The sequence below is a fragment of the Poromitra crassiceps genome (assembly GCF_964638095.1).
Source record: "Poromitra crassiceps genome assembly, chromosome: 6".
Lineage (NCBI taxonomy): Eukaryota > Metazoa > Chordata > Actinopteri > Beryciformes > Melamphaidae > Poromitra > Poromitra crassiceps.
The window spans coordinates 10,865,458-10,877,572 of record NC_139627.1 but is presented as its reverse complement, the minus strand read 5'-3'; the positions used below and the strand labels follow the sequence as shown (position 1 = coordinate 10,877,572).

The following is a 12,115-nucleotide window of genomic DNA, read 5'->3' as shown; positions in this document are numbered from 1 at the left end:
CTAAGCGGAGTGCACGTTCTAAGCAGAGTGCACGTTCTAAGCAGAGTGCACGTTCTAAGCAGAGTGCACGTTCTCTCGTGGTTTGTAGAGATGCATTTGGAAAAGAAACCGAACCAAGGGGAAAACACTTCCCAAGTTTACAAACTCATCAACTGATTCAGACCAGGGCAAACAAACTATAGGTATGAAAACACCCTGGGATGCATTTTTGTATTTGGTGTATTTAGGTTCACACTGTCCAGATACAAGTGAACCAGGGTGTGTAAACAAAAGTCACATGACTCACAAGTAGTTTGTTTACTGGACAGATATTTGATAGAGCTGAGATTGACCTTTTATGTGCCGTTTTCCCTCTCCAGTTGCTGATAACCATGGCCTTCAACCAGCCGGTCAAGCTTTTCTCTATGAAGCTCCTGTCCTCAGACATAGGTGAGTTTTTGTCCTCATTCTTCTGACTTTCTTATGCAGGAATAAATATTCTTGGGACCTTGAAATGATCATGTCATATGATCAGGCACGGATTCATGCACAGGCTGACCTAGGCTGCAGCCTAGGGGCAACGCGTGAGCAAGGGCCACGGATTGTCCAGACTTTTTTAATAATTCTTCTTTTACTTCAGATTTTTTTTTTTTTTTTTTTTTTTTTTTTACCCCTATTGGCCGTCACAAACATACAAATCACACCCAGGGTTAGTAGGCTACAGTCCATATCAGGGTATTATAGGAATATTATAGGACTGTAGTGTTTTGCCATCACAGGGAAAAAAAGGTTTTTGGACAATATCAGTAATAATAATACTGTATTTAGAACGGTAATAACGGTTTCATTTTCCAGAGCATAATTTTACTGTAGTCTAATAAGTTCCTCTATGAAGATTTCTATGATGTCACATTTGCAAATGTTGCCCCTGGCTAAAAGGCTTGTGTAAGGTGATCACGGTCAGGCATGCACGCTTTTACTAACAGTGTACGTACGCTTTTACTCACAGTGCAGGGAAGCTTTTACTCACAGTGCAGGGAAGCTTTTACTCACAGTGCACGTACGCTTTTACTCACAGTGCACGTACGCTTTTACTCACAGTGCAGGGAAGCTTTTACTCACAGTGCAGGGAAGCTTTTACTCACAGTGCACGTACGCTTTTACTCACAGTGCACGTACGCTTTTACTCACAGTGCACGTACGCTTTTACTCACAGTGCAGGGAAGCTTTTACTCACAGTGCACGTACGCTTTTACTCACAGTGCACGTACGCTTTTACTCACAGTGCAGGGAAGCTTTTACTCACAGTGCAGGGAAGCTTTTACTCACAGTGCACGTACGCTTTTACTCACAGTGCAGGGAAGCTTTTACTCACAGTGCACGTACGCTTTTACTCACAGTGCACGTACGCTTTTACTCACAGTGCACGTACACTTTTACTCACAGTGCAGGGAAGCTTTTACTCACAGTGCACGTACGCTTTTACTCACAGTGCACGTACGCTTTTACTCACAATGCACGTACGCTTTTACTCACAGTGCACGTACGCTTTTACTCACAGTGCACGTACGCTTTTACTCACAGTGCACGTACGCTTTTACTCACAGTGTACATACTCTTTTACTCACAGTGCACGTACGCTTTTACTCACAGTGCAGGGAAGCTTTTACTCACAGTGCAGGGAAGCTTTTACTCACAGTGCACGTACGCTTTTACTTAGTGCACGTACGCTTTTACTCACAGTGCAGGGAAGCTTTTACTCACAGTGCATGTACGCTTTTACTCACAGTCCACGTACGCTTTTACTCACAGTGCAGGGAAGCTTTTACTCACAGTGCACGTACGCTTTTACTCACAGTGCAGGGAAGCTTTTACTCACAGTGCAGGGAAGCTTTTACTCACAGTGCAGGGAAGCTTTTACTCACAGTGCACGTACGCTTTTACTCACAGTGCAGGGAAGCTTTTACTCACAGTGCACGTACGCTTTTACTCACAGTGCACGTACGCTTTTACTCACAATGCACGTACGCTTTTACTCACAGTGCACGTACGCTTTTACTCACAGTGCACGTACGCTTTTACTCACAGTGCACGTACGCTTTTACTCACAGTGTACATACTCTTTTACTCACAGTGCACGTACGCTTTTACTCACAGTGCAGGGAAGCTTTTACTCACAGTGCAGGGAAGCTTTTACTCACAGTGCACGTACGCTTTTACTTAGTGCACGTACGCTTTTACTCACAGTGCAGGGAAGCTTTTACTCACAGTGCATGTACGCTTTTACTCACAGTCCACGTACGCTTTTACTCACAGTGCAGGGAAGCTTTTACTCACAGTGCACGTACGCTTTTACTCACAGTGCAGGGAAGCTTTTACTCACAGTGCAGGGAAGCTTTTACTCACAGTGCAGGGAAGCTTTTACTCACAGTGCACGTACGCTTTTACTCACAGTGCAGGGAAGCTTTTACTCACAGTGCACGTACGCTTTTACTCACAGTGCAGGGAAGCTTTTACTCACAGTGCACGTACGCTTTTACTCACAGTGCACGTACGCTTTTACTCACAGTGCAGGGAAGCTTTTACTCACAGTGCAGGGAAGCTTTTACTCACAGTGCACGTACACTTTTACTCACAGTGCAGGGAAGCTTTTACTCACAGTGCAGGGAAGCTTTTACTCACAGTGCAGGGAAGCTTTTACTCACAGTGCACGTACGCTTTTACTCACAGTGCAGGGAAGCTTTTACTCACAGTGCAGGGAAGCTTTTACTCACAGTGCACGTACGCTTTTACTCACAGTGCAGGGAAGCTTTTACTCACAGTGCAGGGAAGCTTTTACTCACAGTGCAGGGAAGCTTTTACTCACAGTGCAGGGAAGCTTTTACTCACAGTGCAGGGAAGCTTTTACTCACAGTGCAGGGAAGCTTTTACTCACAGTGCAGGGAAGCTTTTACTCACAGTGCACGTACGCTTTTACTCACAGTGCACGTACGCTTTTACTCACAGTGCACATACTCTTTTACTCACAGTGCACGTACGCTTTTACTCACAGTGCATCTGCGCTTTTACTCACAGTGCACGTACGCTTTTACTCACAGTGCACGTACGCTTTTACTCACAGTGCAGGGAAGCTTTTACTCACAGTGCACGTACACTTTTACTCACAGTGCAGGGAAGCTTTTACTCACAGTGCAGAGAAGCCGGGGTGCGGTGCGCCCTGCGGTGGACGGGGGATTGGCTTTCCCCCATCGGGGGCAGCGCGCTCCTTGGGTGGACATCTACATATTTGCGCAGAGACATTTCTTGGGGCGGGGGGGGTTTCTGTTTCGTGACGTCATGGTCATCTCGCAATGCACTCTAAAAAAATGGCTTGAAGGGGTGGGGGGAGCCTAGGGGGGGGGGAGCCTAGGGGCCAATGACACATTCATCTTGCCTGAATATGCTAGGAAAATAATTAATCTCTCCACCGTCCTTCCTTCCTTACCTCCTTTCCTCCATTCCTTCCTCCTGTCTCCAGCCCAGGCCCCTAAGGTGATGAAGGTGTTTATCAACCTCCCTCGGTCGATGAGTTTCGACGATGCGGAGCGTAGCGAGCCCACCCAGGCGCTCGACCTGTCAGAGGAGGACTACAAAGAGGACGGCCTGATCCCTCTGCGCTACGTCAAGTTCCAGAACGTCCAGAGCGTCACGGTAAGGACTGACTGCAGTGAGGTCCACGGGTTTGTTGACTCTCTCAGGCTTCCATACTCCATTCCATACTAGAAACAAAGCAAGATCCAGTTCTGTTAAAGTGCTGAAGCTGGAGTCATCCTACTATCCTACTATAACATGAGGACAACTCTGTCTGTCTGTCTGCCTGCCTGCCTGCCTGTCTGTTTCTGTCTGCCTGTCTTTCTGCCTGTTTCTCTGTCTGCCTGTCTTTCTGTCTGTCTGTCTCCCTGTCTGTCTGTCTTTCTTGAGAGTTGTGGCGCGCGCATCCCCGGGTATGGACTAGTTACAGAGTGACAATAATATCATCCCCGGGTATGGACTAGTTACAAAGTGACAATAATATCATCCCCGGGTATGGACTAGTTACAGAGTGACAATAATATCACCCCCGGGTATGGACTAGTTACAAAGTGACAATAATATCACCCCCGGGTATGGACTAGTTACAAAGTGACAATAATATCACCCCCGGGTATGGACTAGTTACAAAGTGACAATAATATCACCCCCGGGTATGGACTAGTTACAGAGTGACAATAATATCAGCCCCGGGTATGGACTAGTTACAAAGTGACAATAATATCACCCCCGGGTATGGACTAGTTACAAAGTGACAATAATATCACCCCCGGGTATGGACTAGTTACAAAGTGACAATAATATCACCCCCGGGTATGGACTAGTTACAAAGTGACAATAATATCATCCCCGGGTATGGACTAGTTACAAAGTGACAATAATATCACCCCCGGGTATGGACTAGTTACAGAGTGACAATAATATCAGCCCCGGGTATGGACTAGTTACAAAGTGACAATAATATCACCCCCGGGTATGGACTAGTTACAAAGTGACAATAATATCACCCCCGGGTATGGACTAGTTACAGAGTGACAATAATATCATCCCCGGGTATGGACTAGTTACAAAGTGACAATAATATCACCCCCGGGTATGGACTAGTTACAAAGTGACAATAATATCACCCCCGGGTATGGACTAGTTACAAAGTGACAATAATATCACCCCCGGGTATGGACTAGTTACAGAGTGACAATAATATCAGCCCCGGGTATGGACTAGTTACAAAGTGACAATAATATCACCCCCGGGTATGGACTAGTTACAAAGTGACAATAATATCACCCCCGGGTATGGACTAGTTACAAAGTGACAATAATATCATCCCCGGGTATGGACTAGTTACAAAGTGACAATAATATCACCCCCGGGTATGGACTAGTTACAGAGTGACAATAATATCAGCCCCGGGTATGGACTAGTTACAAAGTGACAATAATATCACCCCCGGGTATGGACTAGTTACAAAGTGACAATAATATCACCCCCGGGTATGGACTAGTTACAGAGTGACAATAATATCATCCCCGGGTATGGACTAGTTACAAAGTGACAATAATATCATCCCCGGGTATGGACTAGTTACAGAGTGACAATAATATCATCCCCGGGTATGGACTAGTTACAAAGTGACAATAATATCATCCCCGGGTATGGACTAGTTACAAAGTGACAATAATATCACCCCCGGGTATGGACTAGTTACAAAGTGACAATAATATCACCCCCGGGTATGGACTAGTTACAGAGTGACAATAATATCATCCCCGGGTATGGACTAGTTACAGAGTGACAATAATATCATCCCCGGGTATGGACTAGTTACAAAGTGACAATAATATCATCCCCGGGTATGGACTAGTTACAGAGTGACAATAATATCATCCCCGGGTATGGACTAGTTACAAAGTGACAATAATATCATCCCCGGGTATGGACTAGTTACAAAGTGACAATAATATCACCCCCGGGTATGGACTAGTTACAGACAATAATATCATCCCCGGGTATGGACTAGTTACAGAGTGACAATAATATCATCCCCGGGTATGGACTAGTTACAAAGTGACAATAATATCATCCCCGGGTATGGACTAGTTACAAAGTGACAATAATATCACCCCCGGGTATGGACTAGTTACAAAGTGACAATAATATAATCCCCGGGTATGGACTAGTTACAAAGTGACGACAATATCATCCCCGGGTATGGACTAGTTACAGAGTGACAATAATATCACCCCCGGGTATGGACTAGTTACAAAGTGACAATAATATCACCCCCGGGTATGGACTAGTTACAAAGTGACAATAATATCATCCCCGGGTATGGACTAGTTACAAAGTGACAATAATATCATCCCCGGGTATGGACTAGTTACAAAGTGACAATAATATCACCCCCGGGTATGGACTAGTTACAGAGTGACAATAATATCATCCCCGGGTATGGACTAGTTACAGAGTGACAATAATATCATCCCCGGGTATGGACTAGTTACAAAGTGACAATAATATCATCCCCGGGTATGGACTAGTTACAAAGTGACAATAATATCATCCCTGGGTATGGACTAGTTACAGAGTGACAATAATATCATCCCTGGGTATGGACTAGTTACAGAGTGACAATAATATCATCCCCGGGTATGGACTAGTTACAAAGTGACAATAATATCATCCCCGGGTATGGACTAGTTACAAAGTGACAATAATATCATCCCCGGGTATGGACTAGTTACAAAGTGACAATAATATCATCCCCGGGTATGGACTAGTTACAGAGTGACAATAATATCATCCCCGGGTATGGACTAGTTACAAAGTGACAATAATATCATCCCCGGGTATGGACTAGTTACAGAGTGACAATAATATCATCCCCGGGTATGGACTAGTTACAAAGTGACAATAATATCATCCCCGGGTATGGACTAGTTACAAAGTGACAATAATATCATCCCCGGGTATGGACTAGTTACAAAGTGACAATAATATCACCCCCGGGTATGGACTAGTTACAAAGTGACAATAATATCATCCCCGGGTATGGACTAGTTACAGAGTGACAATAATATCATCCCCGGGTATGGACTAGTTACAAAGTGACAATAATATCATCCCCGGGTATGGACTAGTTACAAAGTGACAATAATATCATCCCTGGGTATGGACTAGTTACAAAGTGACAATAATATCATCCCCGGGTATGGACTAGTTACAAAGTGACAATAATATCACCCCCGGGTATGGACTAGTTACAAAGTGACAATAATATCATCCCCGGGTATGGACTAGTTACAAAGTGACAATAATATCACCCCCGGGTATGGACTAGTTACAGAGTGACAATAATATCATCCCCGGGTATGGACTAGTTACAAAGTGACAATAATATCATCCCCGGGTATGGACTAGTTACAAAGTGACAATAATATCACCCCCGGGTATGGACTAGTTACAAAGTGACAATAATATCATCCCCGGGTATGGACTAGTTACAAAGTGACAATAATATCATCCCCGGGTATGGACTAGTTACAGAGTGACAATAATATCATCCCCGGGTATGGACTAGTTACAAAGTGACAATAATATCACCCCCGGGTATGGACTAGTTACAGAGTGACAATAATATCACCCCCGGGTATGGACTAGTTACAGAGTGACAATAATATCACCCCCGGGTATGGACTAGTTACAGAGTGACAATAATATCACCCCCGGGTATGGACTAGTTACAGAGTGACAATAATATCACCCCCGGGTATGGACTAGTTACAAAGTGACAATAATATCACCCCCGGGTATGGACTAGTTACAGAGTGACAATAATATCACCCCCGGGTATGGACTAGTTACAGAGTGACAATAATATCATCCCCGGGTATGGACTAGTTACAAAGTGACAATAATATCATCCCTGGGTATGGACTAGTTACAGAGTGACAATAATATCATCCCTGGGTATGGACTAGTTACAAAGTGACAATAATATCATCCCCGGGTATGGACTAGTTACAGAGTGACAATAATATCATCCCCGGGTATGGACGAATAGAAAATAACTTTATTGTCCATCACAGTGAAAATTTGTGTTCACAAGAATACCTTTGTTCGCAGAGCAGTGGAGTCATCTGTTTTAATTTGGTTATCAACCGAGGAATTCCCGGTAGCCAAAATGTTCCAAAATTGGATAGATAATCTGTCAGGGAAAGTTATTCACAGTGTGGTGAGGAAAATATAATCCCAAATCTTCTGGTTTGTTATTTATATAAGATGTCTTGTGTTTTCGATAATAAGAAACTTAAGACTTAATAGACACTTTCGCCATTCCTCCAACTGAGTAAGTCCATACAGTGGGGCTAAATCTTATTAACCCATTGATACCTGCGCGCTTTCTCTAGAGTGGCACTCTAAACCTACTGCACGTTTGTAAACACCCCCTGTAAACCTGACGTTTTGGGAGAAGTTGCCAGAGCGGTCGGCGTTCACTAAAACCTTTATATCTCAGGCTCTGTAGCACATAGAAACATAAAATAAAAAGCATTTGAGAGCTTAACCCTTTGGCTTTTCGTATTATATTTGCCCTAATGTTATACTTTTATTTTCTTATCTTTAACCCACAAAAAATAAAAAGATTCTAACGCATTTTAAGAAATGTTAATAAAGATTACGGCAAATGTAACCCTTCCAAATAAAAAGCCACGGGTTTAAGCTCACAAATGCTTTTTATTTCATGTTGATAGCTACTATAGAAGCTGAGGAAATAGGTTTTGTTTAACCCTTGACAATTACTGCAGCAAAAGTAACGTTAGCGACCTCTGTTTTGCAGTCGTCTTGAAATACGGCAAATTCGCCAAAAGTCACTCACCCAATGAGCCTTGGCTAGCGTGTCAACAGTCACATCATAATCTGGGTGTGGAATCTTCTTATTCATTGATGTCTTCGTCCTCAAAGTAAGTCAAACTCCGTTCAGTTCATCACTTAGCGTTAGCATTCTTACTGAGCGTTAGCTTACTGTCTGAAACGCGGCCATGCAGAATTGCCACCGTGCAGCAGAAGAACGTGCAGTAAAACCTTGAGGCTATTGCAGATTGGAACATGAGATAAATAAATCTGAAATTAGGTCAGCAGCATTAATTTCATCCTCTAATACAACTAAAGTTGTATTGGGAAGTCTTGCTGGACCGGCGCTTCCTTGATTTGCTGTGTAGTTCGAGCTTTGGAAAACTGTCCACCCGGTCGAGGCAAAAATAAAAATAGAAAACTACAAAACCCACAATGCATTTCACCTCCGCCACGTCTATTTCAGCAAATCATGATGCATTTCATCAGTCACATGTCTTGAAACAACGATATACACGTACTACGCGTCTGTGTCGCAGCCGGGATGAAAGGTAAAAGGACACGCCCGTTGCCGTCGGTGTTAAAGGGATATACACGCAAATGCTGCATCCGGTATCAATGGGTTAAACTATGTGTGATTATCACTAGAGTACATTAATATTGTGTTGCATTAATATTATCAGTCTGTAGTCAGAGTTGTCAAACAATCAGAAATAGCACCGCAGCATGTAAAAAGTACAGAATTTGAAACTTGTGTAGCAACGCCGTATTTGAATATATCCTGTTATTTCAGGGTTTCTCAAGATGGAGTTCGGGGCGCTCCATCAGTCTTTGATTCGGTTTAACTTTACTGCAATGTAATTGAATTCATTATAAATGATCAATTAGAGAATTTGTGTGCTGTTGTGTATGCCAGCTATTTTTATTGATTTGTTTACCCGATATGATATGAATTTGGCTAAAACAGTTTGTGTTTGTTAGTTACAATTATGTTGACAGGAGAGCTGAGCAGGTGGTGACATGAAAGAGAATATACTGAATAATGACATCACAACAGTATAATCCTAATGTTGATTTAAAATGATATATTACTCTAAATATGGCTAAAAAAGGGGGGGAAAAAAACTAAAATTTTTGTGTATGCCAGCTATTTTTATTGATTTGTTTACCCGACTTTTGTTGATCACTGTTGCCGCTGTAACGGTGTCTTGTAAGACCACTGTAAAAGTGCACGACACTATAATAAAACAATTAACTTTAATGTAACCATAGCTGTCCTTCTCACCAAACATGATCTCCTCATATACACCCAGTCTAGACACTTTTATAGATGAAATATTTGCTCAGCCGAATTCCTCCTATAAGGAAATGTCAGAGATACAATAATACTGTCTAATATGAGTCTTGTCTGGGTTTATGTGAAATAAAAACTTGTGCCTGAGTTTCAGGAGCAGCAGCTGCATGTCAGTCAGTGGTAACATGGTGTAGCGGAGCCATCTAGTGGCAGAAAACAAGATCATTTTAACAATATACAGAGGAGTACGGTAGTCTCTTCAAACAGACTCTTGGCTCTCGCAATTTCTAAGTGCTTCTGCCTAAATGTGTGTAATTGGAGCCATGGCCGTAACTAGCTATGAGGACGGGGAGGTCCGGACCTCCCCTAATATTTCTGAGATTATTTTATTTATTTTTTATTTATTTTATTTTTAGCCTTTATTTAACCAGGTTTGTGCCATTGAGATCAAAGATCTCTTTTACAAGAGAGACCTGGCCAAGAAACAGCAGCAACACAAAGTTACAACAAACAAAAACATAAACACATACAATTGAAAAACATTAAAATGATCAAATAAAACATTTGCATACAGACAGCCTGTTCTCAAGAGATTTTACCATAGCCTTAAAACCATTTAAGGTTACTAAGCTATTAAGTTTAAGATCAGACTGCAGACTCACGAGCTGCGAGACAGTGGGCGAGTGAACGACAGACAGTGAGTGACACTGACAGATTTTTTAGCAACAACCAAGAAAGTAAGTGTCTAGTCTGTCTCTTAAGTAATGTTACCTGTGTGACACGTTGGGATGCTACTGGCTAATCATGCATGATGCCAATTGCCAAGCTCCCGAAGTCAGGTATGCAGGTGGCTATATGCATGGTTTCAGTTTCATGACCCAATAAGTAACAAAAAGAGGTGGTGTAAAGTTAAAAACAACATAATATATTTTATTTTATTTTTCAATCGTTCCTATCAGGAATAAATAAATGTCCCTCTGTATGTTTTTTTTTATTATCGATGATGACTTTGTGTGTTGTGTACGGCTTGGGTTGTGTACCTGTGTTTGTAGGTGTCATTTTGATATGAATTTGGCTAAAACAGTTTGTGTTTGTTAGTTACAATTATGTTGACAGGAGAGCTGAGCAGGTGGTGACATGAAAGAGAATATACTGAATAATGACATCACAACAGTATAATCCTAATGTTGATTTAAAATTATATATTACTCTAAATATGGCTAAAAAAGGGGGGGGAAAAACTCAAAATTTTTCCGGCGGCGCCCTTACGGGCGCCGCCAAATCCGCCTCCCCTTGCTGGACCTCCCCTATTTCGGAACCCTGGTTACGGAAAGGGAAGCTCAGGGGAAATAATGAGCGATGATAGGGGGATGTCCCGGATGTCCCGCCTACAAGCAGGTGATTGGAGAAATACGAGCGTTAAGCTTAGTTCACACAGAGAACCTACGCCTTGCCTTGCCTCAACCCACGCCTACGCCTACAGACCTTGAGCTGGGCGTGAACCGATCACACCGCACGCCTTTGCACGCTGAACCTGGAGCCGAGTCACAAGCGCCTCTCCTCTCTCCCGGCTGTATTTTTTCATGTGTGGTCCCGAATTATCATAGGTAAAATAAATCTGATATATTTAATGTTCTATTGATGCTGGATATGTATAACCAGGTCTGACTATAGTCAGACATTTTAGAGAGGTGATCTTGCAAGAATATGTGCTGGCACAACAACATTGTCCATCTTGCTTCTTCGGTCGCTATTCTCTCTCATGAAGATTTGTTTGCAGACAGGGAGAAAGCCCCACGTGATAGCCACCCGTCAATCTCTCTCTCTCTCTGCTCAACACTGTTGTAGTAACTCCATTTTATTTTGAAATTCAGTGGACTGCCATTTCCCACGGATATTGTCGCGTTTTTCTTTCATGGCTTGACAGAAGAAGCCTGCCTGCATGCGCCTAGTCGGCGTGAAAATAGAACTCACGCCTAAACGATAAAATCGGCAAGGCACGGGCGAGGCGTGGGTACACGCAGGGTTCACGCTCAGGCGCCCGGTGTACACAGCCTCGTTGACTAAAACGGACGCCTATTTAAAAGCGTGGGTAAAGGCAAGGCGTAGGCAAGGCTTGGGTCGCCGGTGTGAACCCAGCCTTACGCTACGTTCACACAGGGCACCTACGCCTTGCCTTGCCTCAACCCACGCCTACGCCTACAGACCTTGAGCTGCGTGTGAACCCATCGCACGCTTTTGCGATCACACCGCACGCCTATTCCACGTTCACCTGAGCCGAGTCACAAGCGCCTCTCCTCTCTCCCGAGTGTTTTTTCCCCAACCTGACATCCCAACCTGCATCGGTTCCAACTTCCTCCGGTATGAAGCGTTTTCTCCCCCCCCCCCCCAACTTCCTTTTGTCCGTGTTCTGTGGGCGTG

The 12,115-nt window shown here is 43.4% G+C and overlaps 1 protein-coding gene across 1 annotated transcript in view; it reads left to right on the top strand.

Annotated features, from left to right (window-relative positions):
* The window catches only part of txnl1 (thioredoxin-like 1), a 35,189-nt gene that overhangs the window by 17,144 nt on the left and 5,930 nt on the right, over positions 1-12,115 (top strand). The window contains exons 5-6 of the mRNA XM_083639140.1: positions 360-429; positions 3,497-3,669. Of these exons, the coding sequence (XP_083495266.1) occupies positions 360-429; positions 3,497-3,669 (243 nt within the window). The remainder of the gene's footprint in view (positions 1-359; positions 430-3,496; positions 3,670-12,115) is intronic.